We start from the raw sequence: 19,535 nt of genomic DNA on the forward strand, positions 1-19,535 counted from the left end.
GACAGTCTGTTCCTGAACGTGTCCTCCCAAGCCCCGAGACCTTCGCCTTGCTCAGAACTGGGCAAGCTGCCCAAATTCGTTTATGTGCAGTGCACCGGCCTCAGGCGGCGCATGCCCAGATTGGCAGAGTAAGGGGCCAGGCGCCTCGCAGCGGAGGGCCGGCGGTTCCCGCCATTTTGTCCCGCTCACCACACCGCTGGCCACTGCAGTGGACTACAAGTCCCGTGAGGCTCCGCGGCGGCACTTCCTACCCTCACTGTCCGGCCCGCTCCCTCCGCCCCCCCCCCTCCCCTGGGGCCGAAGGCTCTGGCTGGAGCCAGGCGGCCAGAGACCAGGTAGGATTTCCGGGAGAAAGTGCTGTGGAGCCTGAGGAGGCAGCGGCAACCTGGGTGAGTTCCCCAAACTTGGGAAAGTGAGCGCCTCCCGCGCGCGCGCAGCAGCGGCGGTCTCGGCTCGGCTGGGGGTCGCGGTCCGGGCCGGGGTAGGGGGGTAACGGCGCCGGCGGCGGTCCGTGCAGCTAGGGCGTGGCGGGCCGTAGCCTCCTCCCTCCTCGGCCCTCCCACAACGGTCCCGCGGCGGTGTCCCCGCCTGTGGCCGGCCCGCGCAGACTCGCGCTCTCCGCCCCCAGCCTCCGCGGGGCCCTTTTGTCTGCCCCGCTTTTCCCCCTTTTGTGGCGGTGCACGGAGTCTCGGTCTCCAGGGGAGCCCGCACGTCCTGCTGGGGACTGCTCCCTGGGGATCTGGTTACTGTAACTGGATCGGGTCAAAGTCCATCTTTCAAAAGTGACCTCCCTCAGACCTCTGCATCCTGGCTGAGCGGAGCAGAGCAGAGGCTTAGGAGCCTGGCATAGTTTCAGTGGAAACCTGGAAGTTATTGTCCAACTTCTTTCTAAATGTCAGCCACTGGCAGCTAGGGATCAAAACTTAAGGCGCTTTTCTCCTCCAGTGGATGGAGTCTAAGAAGCGAGACTTGGAGCCTCAATCCCGGAAACCGAGAAAGAGTGGAAATTTGCTGCGATACGTGTGGCAGCTGTGATGGTCGGGGTGGGGGCGGCGGCCGCAAAGAACTCAAGCGAATCATTGCTCGGAAACCTCCTGAAAATCGGAGGAGAGTGATTACCAGGACATCATTCATTGCCTGTAGTCTTCAGCACGCCATTTGTCCACGCAGCGCCTCGACTTTCCAGACTGCGTCCTTTTTCTTTTTTAAACAAAAACTCCTGACAAAAAAGTCAGCTCACTGAAAGCACCTGCTTTGTAGAAAAACCTAGAAATCCAGTAGAGTCTAGAAAGCATTTTAGCCAGGTTAAAAAAATAAAGGCGATTTAGGGAAAGAGTGATAAAATATGTTCTTACTGGACACCGCTGAATTGCGTGGATTTGATCCAGTTTGGTTAGATAGTGGTAACTGTATGTCTCGTCGAAGAACAAATGAGACTTAACGTAGGGGTAAAGCTTTATAAAGGCCAAGGTAGATACCCTTTGAAAAATCAAATTCCTTAAGTGAAGGCAGCTGGGACTCCTCTACATGAATCAGGAAAGGTGTTTTGAGTCGAAATGCCCACCCCAGACATGGAGGCAAATAAAGTTTCCATTATTCTGTTTGACATTTTATAATGGAAATAAATGACTTTGAGACTCTTAGATTGTGTTAATGTGTCGAGGTTGTCGGTTGTCTTCCCTAACTGGTTGTGATGGTTCATCCCTGGAACCCCCAGTACTCCCGCGGCTATGGTAGGAGGAGCATGAATTCAAGACCAGCCAGATCTATGTAGATCTGTTGTAGACCAGGTCTGAAAGAAAAAGTTTCTTAAATGTGTTTAGGAGGGCGGGAAGTGGAGTCAGTACAGCTGTGGCTTCAGAGAACACTGTGGAGATAGATGGCTTTCTCCTACTTTCGTGTGTGTTCCTGGAAGGCTAACTCAGATGGCCAGGCTGGAATGACAATAGCCTTTACCATCTGAGACATTTTGCTAGCCCAGAAGTTTTTTTGTTTTTTTGTTTTTTGTTGTGCTAGGAATGGAATGGAATGCCACTAAGCTTATGCCTCCAGCCTAGCTATTCTTCAATCACTGGGAATAGAAATTTATTTATTTACTCTAGATTGGGTCACTCTGTTGCCCACTCTGGGCTTGAGTTCTCCTAACCTGCCTTTGCTTTTCCAAGTGCTGAGATTATGATGGCGGCACCAATGACCCCTTGAATTGTGAATTTCTAGCAGGACCACCACTTCCTGGCTTATTTACTCAAACAGGATAGTGGTGTCCATGCTATTTTTTGAAGAGTTGTGTATGTTGTATAAGTCTTATTAATATACATTGTATAACTATTACATCCTCCCCATAATTACATGAGGTATTGGTTCTCACTTTACAGTTGATGCAACCTTGCCTCTAAAATGTTAAGTAATTGGTCCAAAGCCATACAGTTAGCCCAGGTAACTTTCCAGGTAGGAAAGCTGGACCAAACAGCAAGCCTTTCTGTTTTCTCAGAGTCAATGCAGCTACCAATCAGTTCCACAAACTGCTTTAATTTGCTGAGATCTGAATATAAAAGAAAAATTATGGAAATATTTTCTATCCCAAACAAATTGATTTATAAGGAACTGAAATTCATTGAACCATGAAGTCTTTTTTATCTGATTACTGCCTTCACTCTGGCTTGCTTGTCCTCTGTCTAGGCAGAATAGCAATTTTATGGGGCCTTGGGGACAAAAGTGTGATGAATTACTAAGTTGTGGTTTTAAGCTTTTATTAAAAGGTAGTTATATTTGAGGCCATCCTGGTCTTCATAACAAGTTTTAGGTCAGCCAGAGCTACACACACAGTAAGATCATGTTTTGGGAAAAAAAAAATAAAGAGGAAAGAATATAGTAAAAGGTTTGTTAAGAATTATGTATGTAAATAAGTAGGTAAGGCAGCTGTGGCTCTTCTGACTCTGCAGACGGAACTCAGATGCATGCACTTCTTTAGAGTGTGCTTAGTTAAAAACGTTTGGTCAGACTTAACCTGCAGCTCAGTCTTGGTTTTCTGTCAGTACATGTCATGAATGTGACATCAGAAACAGCAGCCTACTTCAGCTCTTGTTCTTAAATTGTTAAGTAAAATGCATAACATTCCAGTGGAATTGAGTCAGTGTAATTAGTCTGTGTTCTTTCTCTTAGTTTTTTTTTCTTTTCTTTTTGGGATAGGATTGACATAGTGTCTTGTTACATAGCCCAGGCTACCCTCCAGCTCTCATTGCTGCCTCAGCCTTCTCAGTGCTAGACTGGAAACTAGATTAGCCTTTAAACTAATGGATTCATGCTCTAGATCTGTTTTGTCTTGATACTGCAGTGAGAAGGGATTCATTCCCCATGTCTCTTCTTTAAATGTCGGTCTGCTTTATTTCCAGATCTGCCCCTTTACTCATTCAGCCATGAATGAAAACTAATGCTTTAGGACCCGAGGACAGAGCAGTGAAAATGTTCTCTCCCTTCTGGAGGTTTACAAATCTTACAGACTGATTCCAGGTTGGGATAGGGAAAGAGACAGATGGTAAAGTCACACTAAATAGAAGTCTCCATCATTGTACAGCCAACTTAATCTCTCTCTCTCTCTCTCTCTCTCTCTTTTTCCCAAAGTGTTGACAGTGCCTTGTTTGCTTATTTCTTTCTTTCTGCCTTGTTCGTTTTTAAAGATTCATTTATTTTTATGTGTGTGTGTACACTGTAGCTGTCTTCAGACACACCAGAAGAGGGCATCAGATTCCATTACAGATGGTTGTGAGCCACCATGTGGTTGCTGGGAATTGAACTCAGGACTCTGGAAGAGCAGGCAGTGCTCTTAACCACTGAGGCATCTCTCCAGCCCCAGCTTAATCTCTTATTTTTAAAACTTAATTTGTTTTGATTGAAACAGGGTCTTTCTCTATATAATAGCTCATACTGGCCTGAAATTCACTATGTAGCTGAGGCTAGCCTGGCTCCTGAAATGATTCTTCTGCCGTAGTCTCAAAAGTGCTGAGATACATAGGCCTGTACCACATGCCTGGGTTTATGTCACATTCTTGGGTTTTAGGTTTTCATCTTGAACATGGGATAATAGCTTCTTGCTTTACCTAATGGAATGTTTCCAGGAACAAGTGGCCTAAGCATCTTCCCCCTCCTCCTCTTCCTCCTTTTCCTCTTCCTCTTCTTCTTCCTACTCTTCTCTTTCCTCCTCCTGCTGGTGCTACTGCTGCTGCTGTTTCTAGCAAAGGAAAAATGAGTGGGTGGATCCTGGACCAAGAGTCTGTCCCCATGTAAAACTTGGAGGTGTTTTGGGGTTGATGGGAGAAGCTGTCATGTTGCCATGCTGGGGCCTGTATATAATGGGCAAGTTCTATATTCCTACCCTTCTTTTTGTATCTTAATAGAAGCCATGCTAACCATTTATGGAGATCCTTTTCAAAGTATTCTTTTTTTGTTTTTGTTTTGTTTTGCCTTGGTTTTTTTGTTTGTTTTTTGTTTTTTGAGACAGGGTTTCTCTGTGTAGCCCTGACTGTCCTGGAACTCACTGTGTAGACCAGGCTGGCCTCGAACTCAGAAATCCGCCTGCCTCTGCCTCCCAAGTGCTGGGATTAAAGGCGTGCGCCACCACTGCCCAGCTCAACTCTTGGCCAAAGTATTCTTTATTAAAGAAAGTTTGTTTTTATTTTTTCCATTGTTGTCATAATGGCAGTTCTGATTACCTCTGAGCGCCAGTGCCAGCATAGAATAAGGTCTTGGTCTTCATGCTTATTGCTTAGCACGCAGCTGGTATTCTTTTTTTGTTTTACAAGGTTTATTTAATTTTTAAGTTTTATGTGTGTGCACTTGAGTACATGCATATGTACCATGTGCCTGCAAGTCCTGGTGACTTGCATTGGACATTGTGTCCTCTGGACCTGGAGTTTTAGGCAGTCGTGAGCCCTGATGAGGATGTGGGAATCAAACCCGAGTCCTCTGTAAGAGCAGCCCTTGCTCTTAACCACCAAGCCCCGCTCCAGCCTCAGCTCTGGGCGTTCCCTTGGAACATTATTCACTTAGTGTTCCATGAATGAAGGAATACCAAAAGTGACCAGGTATAGTTTGGGAGCGTATCAGAACCACAGTGGATCTTTTATCTAGCAAATATTTTTGTTTTGCTGTTGTATGGTAGGAGCTGCATGTTTCATGAGCATGATGTCTCCAAAACTCTTAAAGCATTACAGAAATATAGTAGTTTAGTGGTGCTAAGTAGAAATACATTTAAAAATAGATAGGGACCTGGGGCTGAGATGGCTCAGGCAGTAAAGACACCAAGCTAGGTTAAACTGAGTTTAATTCCTGTAACCCACATACATGGTACAAGGAGAGAACCAACTCTTGCATGAAGATTTCTACATGCATGCTGTGGCGTGCGCATGTGTACAGACAATCAGACAGACAGACCGATACACAAACTCACACACACTCACTCACTAACCAGGTTTCCTTCCTACCACCTACATCATGGCTTATAACCATCTATAAGTCCAGGGATCAGATGTCCTCTTTTAGCTTCTAAGGGCCACACTCTCATATGTTGTGTATATACATACATATAGGCAAACATATACACATAATTTTTCAAATGAAAATAAAATTTAGAGCTGGGCAGTAGTGGCACATGCCCTTAATCCCAGCATTCAGGAGGCAGAGCGTTGTTGGTTTCTGAGTTTGAAGCCAGCCTGAACAGAGTGAGTTCCAGGACAGACAGAGCTACACAGAGAAACCCTATCTTGAAAAACCAAAAAAGAAAAAAATTGTTTTAATTAATAAAAAATAAATATATAAGATTTAAATAGGGACTAAACAATTGTATTGTTTTGTTTGAGGCTGGGGTCACACTTTATAGCATGACTCTTGTTGGCCTGGACCTCACTGGCCTTGAAATTGCAATGATTCTCCTGAGTTTTGGGAGTAAAGGCATGTACCAGTATGTCTACTTTAAGATTTTGTTTTGGGCTAGGCAGTGGTGGCTCACATCTGCACTTAGAAGGCAGAGGTTGGTAGATCTCTGAATTGAAGGCCAGCCTGGTCTACAGAGTGAGTTCCAGGATAACGAGGGCTACACAGAGAAAAAAAGATTGTGGGGGGAAAAAGATTGTGTTTTGGCAAAGAGTGCAGGAAGCAGTACAGACAGTGGTTTGTTTTTCCAGTATGGTCTTAGAGTAAGTAGGAACTCAGACACCATCACTCACTCTGTAGACCAGGCTGGCCTCAAATGCACAGAGATTCACCTGCCTCTGCCTCCCAAGTGCTGGGATTAAAGGTGTGTACCACCACTGCCGGGCTATACCACCTTCTTTTAAGTTGTGTGTGTGTTCACACAGATACGTGACTACATGTGGAGGCCAGAGGCCAACCTGGGATATTCTTCCTCAGATGCACATATCTCCTATTGGCCTGGAACTTTCCAAGTAGGTCAGGGTGCCTGGCCTGGCCAGCAAGCAATTTTCTTGTTATAGCCTTTTTTTTTTTTTTTTTTTCCCCCCCATCGTCTTCTGGTGATTAGACTCAGATCATCGTGGTTGCAAGACAGCACTTTCCAGAGAAAACTGTCTCCCACATCCTAAGATTATTCTAGGTAGAGGAAATGGTTTTGAACATAAGAATGGAATGGAGTGTAAACATGTTTAGTTGTTTGTTTAGGGGAAAGAGTGGTTTGGAATGCTGAGAGCTGGTTACACTTGGGTTTTAACACTCTGATTCTGATAACCCCTTCAGACTGCTTGTACAAAGCAACAGTGTCCACCCTGGATGACTGGACACAGCAAGCATGCACTCGGACTGCTAGTCACTGAGCCTCCTGTCCTGGTGTAGTGGCTCCCACCTGTAATCCCAGCACCCATGGGGCTTAGCTGAGGTTTGCAGTGAGTTTGGGCCACACTAGGCACAAACTTCTAGGCCAGTCCGGACTACAGGATAAGGCCAGGGTTTGAAAACAAACAAACAAACATTAATTAGACATGATTTTTTTTATGCTGTTAGAAACCAAATCCTGTGAAATGTGTTTTCCATTGACACTGAGCTGCATACATAGCTAGCCCTTTGATTCTTTAGATTTAGTAGTATTTTTTTTTTTTTTTTGTAGTTTATTTTAAATCTTTCAAGTTTAACAGCTAGGATTCCTTTATCCAGCTTTTATTTCCTTTTCTTCCTCTTTTTTTTTTTTTTTTTTTTTTTTTAAAGACAGTTTTACCATGAACCCAGGGGTTCTACACTTGCTATGTAGGCCAGGCTAGCCTCTTAACTCATAGAGGTCAGACTGCCTCTGCTTCCTGACTGTTAGGATTAAGGAACCACCCCTGGCCCAGTCCAGCTTTTTTGACTGATTTTTCTTGCCTAATTACAAGCCATACTTTGCCATCATTTGTTGACTCTCTCCCTTTAGGCCCTTCCCTCTGGCTTTCCACACATGCACACCACATATGCACAGGCGTATGTGGATTGGCCATTTAAATTCATGTGATCTGGCAGTCCTGGGACAAACTTGCCTTGCTGTGGGTTTCTTTTGGTCTTGCTTTGGTGGCTCTCTTGGACTGAACTTGTAAAGTCTGTGTTCTTTGTTTTGTGTACCAACTGCAGTCTGCACTTGTTTGGCTTAGTGGTTAGGTAATGATTAGACAGAGATTTCCCTAAGTGCTGTGAACCAGTAAGATTTCTAGCTTTTGCTGAGGGCCTCTAGTGAGGACCTTACTACCCATGTTTTGGCAGTGGTAGGGGGCACACATAGAAGGGGAAAAGGTCAGGCTCAGGCTTTTATAACAGCTTGCCCTCTCAAAAACTTAACAGTTCCGTCAAAGTACCTAAATGTGCTCTCTCCATCAGGTCCTAGCTCTTAAAGGTTCAATTTTCCAATACCAGCACCCTGGGGCCAAGTTTTTTAACACACGTAAGCCACAGCAGGCATCAGCTCAGATATCCTGATTCCATACACTAACATCTCATTCTTTCCCAGTCGGGACCCTTCTGTTGGTATACCACAGCACACATAGGATGGTATACCTCAGCACACATAGGATGGTATACCACAGCACACATAGGATGGTATACCACAGCACACATAGGATGGTATACCACAGCACACATAGGATGGTATACCATAGTACATATAGGATGGTATACCACAGCACACATAGGATGGTATACCATAGCACACATAGGATGGTATACCTCAGCACACATAGGATGGTGTACCTCAGCACACATAGGATGGTGTACCACAGCACACATAGGATGGTATACCATAGTACATATAGGATGGTATACCACAGCACACATAGGATGGTATACCACAGCACACATAGGATGGTATACCATAGCACACATAGGATGGTATACCATAGCACACATAGGATGGTATACCTCAGCACACATAGGATGGTGTACCTCAGCACACATAGGATGGTGTACCACAGCACACATAGGATGGTATATCTATCACAGCACACATAGGATGGTATATCTATCACAGCACACATAGGATGGTATACCATAGCACACATAGGATGGTATACCATAGCACACATAGGATGGTATACCATAGCACACATAGGATGGTATACCTCAGCACACATAGGATGGTGTACCTCAGCACACATAGGATGGTGTACCACAGCACACATAGGATGGTATACCATAGTACATATAGGATGGTATACCACAGCACACATAGGATGGTATACCACAGCACACATAGGATGGTATACCATAGCACACATAGGATGGTATACCATAGCACACATAGGATGGTATACCATAGCACACATAGGATGGTGTACCTCAGCACACATAGGATGGTATACCTCAGCACACATAGGATGGTGTACCTCAGCACACATAGGATGGTGTACCACAGCACACATAGGATGGTATACCACAACATACATAGGATGGTATACCATAGCACACATAGGATGGTATACCACAGCACACATAGGATGGTATACCACAGCATACATAGGATGGTGTATATATCACAGCACACATAGGATGGTATACCACAGCACACATAGGATCATATACCACGGCTTTTGTGGTAAACTAGCTATCCCTCTGGAGCTGGGATACTTTGATGATTGGTTCTTAGGCTGGTCCTCAGAGCTTTCTGCTATCTTGCTGCAAGAGAGATAAACTTTAGAGGTTACCAAGAATACTTTGAGGCTACCTGTCAGATGAGCGTTAATCTCTCTTAACCTGTTTGTTTTCTTTTGCTGTCACAGTGGTTGAGCTTGGCAGTAATTTCTCAATTCCACTGTCATTATAGCTGCTGTTTTCTTGTCTTCCAGTCAAGTAGTACATTCCTTCCCACCGTACTACCTGCCACTGCCAAAACTCTTAAGAGTTGGACCAGCAGCACCTTGTGCCAGGGGAGATCTGTGCTTACGTTCGACCCTGTATCTGCCCTGCCCTGTACTCTACTCCAAAACCTCATTTTAACCCCAGTTCTCTCTGCTTATAATTGATTCCAATTGGAGTTTGCATTCACACTGCTGATCAGGGAATGTGCGTAGGACAAGATCATAGAGAGATTGGCTAGGAAACTGGCCTGGGCACAAAGCTAGATGAGGCAGATTTGACCCTCAAGAAGTTGAGTGAATATTTATATTCAGTCAAAATTCTTAGCTTGACATGGTATTGGAGACCTTTAATACCAGTACTCAAGAGGCAGAGACAGCAGCATCTCATAAATTGGCAATCCAGCTATAAAGTGAAACCCTGTATCAAAAAACAACAGCAAAAATTTTTTAAAAAACTTTTTTTCTGGGGGCTGGAGAGATGGCTCAACAGTTAAGAGCACTGACTGTTCTTCCAGAGGTCCTGAGTTCAATTCCCGGCAACCACATGGTGGCTCACAACCATCTGTAATGGGATCTGATGCCCTCTTCTGGTGTATCTGAAGACATTGTACTCATATACAATAAATAAATAAACAAACAAACAAATCTTTAAAAATAAACGAAACAAAACATTTTTCTGTTGTTTTATTTTCATACATAAGCGGCCTAAATTTAGATTCTTGTACCTAAAAAGATAATTTCTTCTGTAAAATTACTTCTCTCCCTAAAGATATCCTTTTTCTCTCTTCACAGATATGCATATAAGTTGTTTTGTTATTTATGTAATTAGCTTTTGAGGCAGTGTCTTTTTATTATGTAGCTCTGGCTATCTGGAACTCAGGATGTAGACCAGGCTGGCCTCAGACTCACAGAGATCCACCTGCCTCTGCCTCTCATGGGGTGGGATTAAAGGGATGTGCCACGTGGCAGGTTTGTTTTTGATTTACACAAAATGTTGCCCTTTTCTTTACATGCCATTGAATGCAAGATGGAGAGTCAGTGTGTTTTAGTAGACTGAGGATAATGTATTTAAAAAAGAAAAGTAGTGAGGTCTTGCCTCAAAAGCAGGAAACACACACACACACACAAGAAAATTAGACTTAGATTTTTCCTGATATTTTAGTTTGTTATGCTTGTATCCCAATAATACCCCTTAAAACTCCCAGAAGGCAATGTTCATTTTTAAATTATTTATCATTCTGTGTGTGAGTATGAGTGATTGTGGGAGTGTGGGCCCGCATGCATGGCACAGGGTCTGTGTGAAAGTCTAATAACTGTCAGTTGTCAGTTCTTCTCTTCATTTTTGTTGGCGGTAGGGTTTTGTTTTGTTTTAGAATTATTTATTTTATGTATGAGTGCACTATTGTTGTCTTTAGACAAACCAGCAGAGGGCATTAGATCCCATTACAGATGGTTGTGAGCCAACATGTGGTTGCCGAAGACCTCTGGAAGAGCAGTCAGTGTTCGTAACCGCTGAGCCATCTCTCCAGTCCCTGTTTTTTGAGACAGGGTTTCTCTGTGTAGCCCTGGGTGTCTTGGAACTCAGAGATTCCTCTGCCTTTGCTTCTTAAGTGTTAGCATTAAAGACACGAGCTACTATCTCCTGGCCTTCCTTCTACCTTGCTTCTGCTGGGCTACATACCCGAGGCTTGCTGGCCTAGGAGCGCCCAGGTGATTGTCTTGTCTCTCTCCCCTGTTTCACCTTAGGAGTGCAGAGGTCACAGATGCATGCCACCACACGTGGCATTTTCCATGAGTTCTAGGGATGGGACCGAGGTCTTCAGGCTTGTGTAGTAGTTGCTTTCATTTGCTGAACCCTCTCACCACACTCCAGTTACAGTGTTCTATTTATTTATTTATTATTATTTTTAAAAGATTTATTTATTTTAATGAATACGAGTACACCATTGCTCTCTTCAGACACACCAGAAGAGGGCATCAGATCCCATTGCAGATGGCTGTGAGCCACCATGTGGTTGCTGGGGATTGAACCCAGGACCTCTGGAAGAGCAGTTGGTGCTATTAACAGTTGAGCCATCTCTCCAGCCCCACAGTGTTCTATTTAATAAGTTATATTTTTCAATAATGTTTAGATACTTATTAAAATGTTAGTGAGTTGGGTTTATTTCAAAGAAACTTACAAAATGGTAAGTTTCATGTTTTCAGTATTGCATTTATCCTTTCTCTTTCCAGACACTCCTCCTCCTCTCCGTACATTGGTTAACAGTGGCATGGAAGATCCGTTTGGTGAGTATGGCCTGATGTTGTATTGATGCTTGTCCTTACCTGATGCAGCTTTGAGAGCATTAGCTCACACTCAGGATGCTGATGTAGAACAGTACCTCTCAGCCTTGGTGCTCTCAGCGTCTGTTCATACACTCATCTGTTAGCTTTTGTTTTTTATTTTATTTTTAGTGTTTGCTCTTGAGATAGGATCTCTCTACCTAGTCCTGCCTGTCCTGGAGTTCATGTAGCTCAGTCTGCCTTGAACTCATTGAGATCCTCCTGCCTCTGCCACCACCCCCCCCCCCCAGCACTAGGTTTTGGAGTTCTTGTTTGTTTGTTTTTTAAAAACTTACTTAACTTTATTTTATATGCATTTGGTGTGAGTGTGTCAGAGACCCTGGAACCTGAGTTACAGACAGTCATGAGCTACTTGGGACCTTTGGAAGAGCAGCCAGTGCTCTTAACCACTGAGCCATCTCTCCAGCCCCATTTGTTTTGCTTTTTTTTTGAGACAGGATCTCATTGTAGCTCCAGCTGGCCTGGAGTTCACTATGTAGACCAGGTTGGTCTTGAACTGTTAGAGATCCCTCTTGTCATTGCCTCCTGAGTGCATGGCAGTGCTGAACTCCATTGATACTTTAACATAGTCAAGGATCCTAATGAGCTTCAGCTGCCGACATTTACTGTATTGCAAATTAGATGTGAGGGACCAGGAAGACGATTCAGTGGTTAGGAGAGACCCATACCTGTGTACATGCAGGCATTGTAAAGTCTTGCCACAAGCTATATCCCCAGCCCCTAGGAAGTGTGTTTGAGATACTAACTTAGTGTATTTTCTTCTGTCTTGCTCTGTTGCCATTGATGTGACTGAGGCTGAACTTTCTGACCTGGTAGCCGGAATCAGGAAGTTCAGGTTACATTTTTTTGGCCTTAAGTGAAACGACATGCATTTATTTCTTTGTTTGTTTATTTGTTTATTTTTCTGGTTTTAATGAGCCTAGGTGGCTGAACATGTTTTTATAGAAGTATAGCTAGCTCCTCAGGAGACCTTTAGTTTGAACACTAGAGGGCAGACAGCACCTTGTTAGTAAACGTAGTTTTGTCATCAAGTTATTCTTGAAATTATTTTGAGGATTAGGGAGATTGAACTTATTTTCATAACACAGTGACTGTTCCTAAAGATAGTGTTGATATAATAAGCTGCAGACAGTGAGATGTGACCCTGCACTGGGACATGCATGCAGGAGGCCATCCTCCAGAGGTTAGAGGACCACACCTACATTATATGAGATCATTTCAGAAAACAGGGAAGACAGGAAGGGAGGAAGGGAGAGGGGGGAGGGAGAACAAAACACAGGGAGACAAGTGAGGAAAAAATGGCAATGGCTGGACAGTACAGGTAACGCTAAAGATTTCCACTGCATTTGGGTTTGGACATCCTTAATCTCAAATCTGTGATGGGGCTGGAGAGATGACTTAGAGGTTAAGAGCACTGGGTGGTCTTCCGGAGCACCTGGGTTTGAGTCCCAGTGACTCAACCCTTTGCAATTCCAGTTCCAGGGGCTCCTGTGCCCTCTTCTGGTATCTGAGGACCCTGTACACACATTGTGCATAGGCATGCAGAAAATGATTCGTACACATAAAATAGAATAAAATCTATAATTGCTTGTAGAAACTCTTCTGAAACTCTTTGAATGCTGATATAATTGGAAAGTTCTGCCTGACTTAGTGAGAATAGGGTGGATCACAGTCTGAAAACAAATAGAAGAATGTTGTATAAAATTACCTTTGGCCTATAAGTTGTATGACATGTAAATGAAATTTCTCGTTTAACTCGTGGAGCTTTTTCATATTAATTTGAATAATTTTTGTGTGTATATGTTGTATGTGTGTATGCAGCAGTGTAGAGGCCAGAGGACAACTTTCAAGAGTCTCTCCTTCTATCACGTGGGGTCTGGGCATTATGATAGTCCGTATCTTTACCAATGGAGCCATTTAGATCCAACTCCCTCTACCCACTTTTGGGACAGGATCTCACTATGTATCCCTGGCCAGCCTGGAACTCACTGTGTAGACCAAGGTGATCAAGAATACCACTCTGCAAGCTGGGCAGTGGTGGCGCATGCTTTTAATCCCAGCACTTGGGAGGCAGAGGCAGGTAGATTTCTGAGTTCGAGGCCAGCCTGGTCTACAGAGTGAGTTCCAGGACAGCTAGGGCTATACAGAGAAACCCTGTCTCGAAAAAAAAAAAAAAAAAAAAAAAAAAAAAAAAAAAAAAAAAAACACTCTGCTTGGTTTGATGGTCCTTTTAAAGTAGTTTTGAGACAGGATCTCATGCAACCTAGTCTGGCTGGCCTTAAACTTACTATAAAGTGAGTTAAAATGAGTTTGAGGACTACAGGTATGTGCCAAAACTGGCTTTATGCAGTGCTGGGGACTGAGCCCAGTCCTTGTGCATGCTAGGCAGGTACTTCCTGAACTGAGCTATATCTCTAGAGCCCTTCCCTGACCCCATCCCCAGACATAGGTTCTTTGTGTAGCCCTCACTGTCTTAGAACTTGCTTTGTAGACCAGACTGGCCTTGAACTCAGAGGTCCAACTGCCTCTGTCTATTAATTATTGGGACTGAACATGTGTGCCACCACTTTCTAGCTGGTAATACTACTTTTAAAAATTAATGTTATTTTAAGTATATAAATGCTTTGCCTACATTGTATATATGCACCATGTGTGTGCCTGGTGCCTACTGAGGTCAGAAGGGGGCATTGAGTCCATGGGACTGGAGTTACAGGTGGTTGTGAGCCACCATGTGTGTGGTAAGAATTGAATCCCAGTCTTCTGCAAGAACATGTACTCTTAACTAACTCTCCAGCCTGTTATACTTATTTTTATTTAATTAAAATTGTATCATTTAAAAAATGTAAGAAACCATGTGTTAGTGTAGTAAGCAATTTATTTGCCAAACAAATAAGGTCAGTTTCTTTTAGCTTACTTTATTTAGTATGGAAGACTAAGGTTATTATAGAAAAAAGTGGGGTGCCCTTGAGGGATGAGAGTGACAGTGGCCCAAGGGTCTATTCTATCTATTATGTCTAATTTTGTGTTTTTGAAACTAGGTCTCTCTAGTCTATCCTGGAACTCACTATGTTCTCCAGGCTGGCCTAAAACTCACAGAGATCCTCTTGCTTTTGCCTTCCAAGTGCTAGGTTAAAGACGTGAACTACTACACCTGGCTCTCACTGTGCCTAAATTTAGAAGTACTTATGATATTGCAGAGCTTTTGGGTTTGTTGTGTTTTCTTGCATCTATCTCAGTAGCTCTCAACCTGTGGGTCGAGACCCCTTCGTATCAGAGATTTACATTATGATTCATAACAGTAGCACGATTACAGTTAGGAAGTAGCCATGAAATAATTTGATTTTTATAATTTTTAAGTTTTATAAAACTATTTAAAATAATTTTATTATTTTATTATTATTATGAGGAACTGTGCTGAAGGGGCTCAGCATTAGGAAGGGTGAGAACCACTCTATCTGATCAAGGGGATTTATTAAGTGGCCATGTTGATGGGAAATTTTTTATGATGTTGTCTTAACACTGGAAGCTAAAAGTATGTCAGCAATATAGCCCTTCCCTTCTATTTGTAAGGAGGAGGAAGCATGAACTTTAGTTAGTTGCAGTCCTTCAGGCGTAGGAGATAAATTCCTCTAAGATTAAGAGAGGCTAAAAGTAATGATAGTTCATCTTTCTCTTGTGGTGTTTGTTTGTGTTTTCCTTAAAGCTCTAAAAATAATATATGCCTGCTTGTTGGTTCACACCTAAAATCCCAGCATTCTGGAGACCGAGGCAAGAGGATTACCACTAGTTTGATGCTAGCTTGAGATAAGTAATTAATTCCAGTACAGCCTGGGCTGCAGATTGATTCTCCATATCCTCATATCAAAAAACAAAACAAAACAAAACAAAACAAAAACAAAAAGCCAAGATAGATAGGTGGGTGGTTGGATGGATGGGGGGTGGGGCGGAGGCAGGCAGGCTCGGGATGGTTCAGTTGGTAAAGCATTTCTAGAGCCCACTTGAAAATGGGTGTTTGTGCAGTGATGAGTGTTTGTACCCCAGTGCTGGGGAGGCGGAAGCAGGTTGATCCTTGGGGCCTCCCTGGCTGGCCAGGCTAGCTTAATTGATGAGATGGACAGTGTTCTGGACAATGAATTCTTTACATGAATCTGCATAAACATGTATTCACATAGGCATATGTGCCTATACATAAACACATATATGAGCACATGAAAAATTACTACTAATAAGTAATGAATTAATTAGAAAATAAAATTTTCTTAGATTTTTTTTTTTTTGGGGTGTTGTTTTGGTTTTGAGGCTAAGGATTTATTTTGTGTATGTGACCGGTTTGTCTGCATATATGTCTGCCCACCACAGACATGCCTGATGCTCTCAAAGGCCAGAAGAGAATACCATCTTCTAGGACTGGAGTTACAGATGGTTGTGAGCTACCATGTGGTTGCTGGGAATCAAATTCCAGTCCTCTAGAAGAGCAGCCAGTGGTCTTAACTGCAGAGCCATCTCTCCAGCCCTGAAGAGACAGTCTTTACAAGATGAGTAGTTGGCTTAGAACAGAACATACAAAGTTGTGTGCCATCTGCTTCTGCTTATAATCTCAGTACACATCTACAATATGTGCTTTAATATTGGTTACAATGAAAGCTAGTTAGTATCCTAACCTCAGTCAAATGGGAATGGTGGGTTGTTGTACATTTAACCGACTGTATTTATTCTTTCAACACATTTTAGTTGGCACACTGCCCCAGCTGCCTTGAAGGGGAAGGAAAAGGGTATTGTTTCAGGAGCCTGGGTACAGGTATTCCCTGTAGAATCATAAAGCCCAAATCCTCAGCCCTAACAGCCAGCACAGTGGCCTGTGGAATTCCAGGGCTAGCCAGTGGAGACATACTCATCTCTTGGCCTTGCTAGCCATCCAGTACAGCTGAGTCAGTAAGTTCCAGCTTTACCATGAGACCTTGCCTTAAAAGATCAGTTGTAGTGTGATTGAGAAAAATACCCAGTACTGACCTGTGGCCTGCACACACATGTCCATATGCACTTGGATCCAGAATACACACAGAGAAAAGATACAATTTAAGGTCTTAAGAGATTTGGACTTTTTTTTTTTGTTTATTTTTTTGAGACAGGGTTTCTCTGTGTATCCCTTACTCCCTAGAACTCACTATGTAGAACAGGCTAGCCTTGAACTCATAGAGATCTGCCTGTCTCTGCCTCCTTAGTGCTAGGATTAAAGAGATTTGGAATTGTTAATGTTAGATAAAGTTAACATTCTTTCTTTCTTTCTTTCTTTTTTTTTTTTTTTTAAAGGATTTATTTACTTATTTTATGCATGTGAGTACACTGTCACACACCAGAAGAGGGTGTTGGATTCCCTTTACAGATGGTTGTGAGCCACCATGTGGTTGCTGGGAATTGAACTCAGGCCCTCTGGAAGAGCAGTCAGTGCTCTTAACTGCTGAGCCATCTCTCCAGTCCTAAAGTTAACTTTCTATATAAATAAAAGTAGTTGTGAGGTTAGGGAATTAGCACAGTTGGTAAAGACTTACTTTAAACTCTCTAAATCTATGCAAAAAAGCCAGGTATGATGGCTTGTTGTAATCCTGGCATTGGGGAGGTAGGAATAGGCAGATCCCTGAGGCTCTCTGGCCGGCCAGCCTAGCCTAATTGGGGAGCTTCATGTCCCAGTGAGAGAACTTGTCTCAGAAAATAAGGTGGCGAGTGATTGAAGAATACATCCAAAATCTACCTTGGTCTTCCATATACCTGCATTATATGCACATGGGTAAGTTAGAAAGCCTCTGTGAAAACTAATTTACAATAACATAACTCATGGAAACTAATGTATAATAACATATGTCTCATGTGGAAGCTAATTTATAATAACACATGAAGCACACACAACAAGATAATCTCAATTATGTTGTCTTTTTTGTTCCTTTTTAAACAACTGATCAGTGGTTATTATGTGTTCATAATTTCTAGGCCTATGCACATTTCATAATTTAAATCCACCATAACTCAAGAGAGCCTGGAGTTGATTCTCTCCTTTTCCCAAGTGGGTCCTGGAGTTGAGAGTCAGTTCATCAGCCTTCTATAGCAAGCCCTTTTACCCAGTAAGCCATCTACTGTCCCCAAGTATTTCTTGAATGCCATAGTATACTGAGTACTATGCTATTTTATGAGGCTGTCGAGACAGTTCCTACCTTATTTATTTATTTATTTATTTATTTATTTATTGTCTTGAAAGATAAGGTGGCACATACCTGCATGCAGCCCAGGCTACTCTTGAAGAAACAGCAGTCTTCCTGCCTCAAGCTGGCATTAGACAGGGCCACCACTCCCAACCACAATGTCTACTGTCAAGGAATACACACTCCAACAAGAAAGCGAAGAGTCAAGAGATGATTACAGCAAAGGTTGCACATGCAGCTGAAGGCCGAGGCACATTCTTCATAACTGTGATCACATAGATAAGTATCTAATGCAGTCGCAGGAATGAGACGGTTCAAGGAGGTTGAAGACCGGCCGTTGGACAGATTCAGAAAGAAAAGGTGGAGAGTGGCGGAGTGAGTTAGATCAGGAGCTCCAGGGGCACCTATTGCGGTAAATCTTTTGCCCATAGGGAGTCCATAGAATAAAGACACAAGTCAATAAATATCAAATGAATGCTGCATGCCTAGATTGGGCAGATTTACCATTAAACTACACTATTCCTCGGCTATGAGAGCTCTTAACAACTTGCGGTTTCCTAGGTCAAGGTCTTCTTCGTCTTCTCTCTCTCCACCAACTGCTCTCTGCCTCGACCAACTGTCAACTCCGCTGCTTCTCTCTCCTCTCCTGGCTCTCCTCGCCTTCTCCCTTTTCCTGCCTCTGGCTCCTCCCACTTCTCTTCTACTGTCCAATCACTGGCTGTAGCCTTTATTTAACAAATTTGATTGGACAGAAGATTTACAAGATTCACTCCTCCTTCGCAGCCCCTCCCAGGAGTGGAGTTACCATGACAACAAGAGGCTAGGGCTATCCACCACAGGCACCAGCACTAAAGATAAGGGCAGATGTGGGAGAGTTGTGAAAATTAGGCACAAGGGCAGGTTCTCTGAATGCTTGCTTCTCATGCCTCAGGCATCCTCGTGCCTGGATTATAGACTACTATATACTGTATAGTATATCATGGGCTACCAGGGCTGTATACTTATATTCTAGAGGTCACTGTTGGCGGAAGTGGCACATGTATATAAATCCTGTGACTGAAAGGCTGAAGCTAGAGAACTGAGAGTATCTTGGGGGAAATTACCCAATGGATTAGAAAGGGGGCGGAGCTTGAGCTGATAGCATGGTGGTAGAGCACTTGCCTAGCATATACAAGGGCATGGACTTGATCTCCAGCACAGAAAAAGAATTGGTTATAGCCAGTGTGAGCATGGTGTTACATGTCTGTAATCTCAACACTGGGAGGATTGAAAGTTCAGGGCCTTCCTGGGCTACATAGAAAGGGACAGAACCAAAACCAGGCTTGAGATTATTGTCCTAAATACACAGAGAGACATTGAATTCTAAAGTGCTGCACACATTCTGTTGAACCCAGTATTTATAGAAAGGTTTTCATAAAAGAAAAAGAAAATTTGAACCAAATCAGTAATCTTGAAGAATTATCAGCCGGGGTTGCATCTCAGCTGGTGGATGGTCTGCCTGGTGTGCTGGAGCCTGTGGACCTGCTCTCAAACCATGCATACTGAGCTGTGAATGGTCAGCTTGGCTTCTTAGGGACTCTGAGGACAGCCTGGAAGACGTGAGACCTTGTCTTTAAAAAGAAAAAAAGGAGTACCTTAGCCCATTGCCTTTATTCTTCCACATCACTGCAAATCA

At 43.3% G+C, this 19,535-nt stretch overlaps 1 protein-coding gene across 2 annotated transcripts in view; it reads left to right on the top strand.

Annotated features, from left to right (window-relative positions):
* The first annotated feature begins 229 nt into the window (after window positions 1–229).
* Window positions 230–19,535, top strand: part of Phactr4 (phosphatase and actin regulator 4) — a 75,288-nt gene continuing 55,982 nt past the window's right edge. Inside the window, exons 1-2 of one of the 2 annotated variants that reach the window (XM_034503263.2) lie at window positions 230–389; window positions 11,556–11,609. In XM_034503263.2, coding sequence (XP_034359154.1) covers window positions 11,594–11,609 — 16 coding nt within the window. In that variant the 5' untranslated portion in view covers window positions 230–389; window positions 11,556–11,593. The remainder of the gene's footprint in view (window positions 390–11,555; window positions 11,610–19,535) is intronic. The other variant, XM_034503266.2, reaches the window with a different exon arrangement.

Source organism: Arvicanthis niloticus, chromosome 5 (genome assembly GCF_011762505.2).
Source record: "Arvicanthis niloticus isolate mArvNil1 chromosome 5, mArvNil1.pat.X, whole genome shotgun sequence".
Classification (NCBI taxonomy): domain Eukaryota; kingdom Metazoa; phylum Chordata; class Mammalia; order Rodentia; family Muridae; genus Arvicanthis; species Arvicanthis niloticus.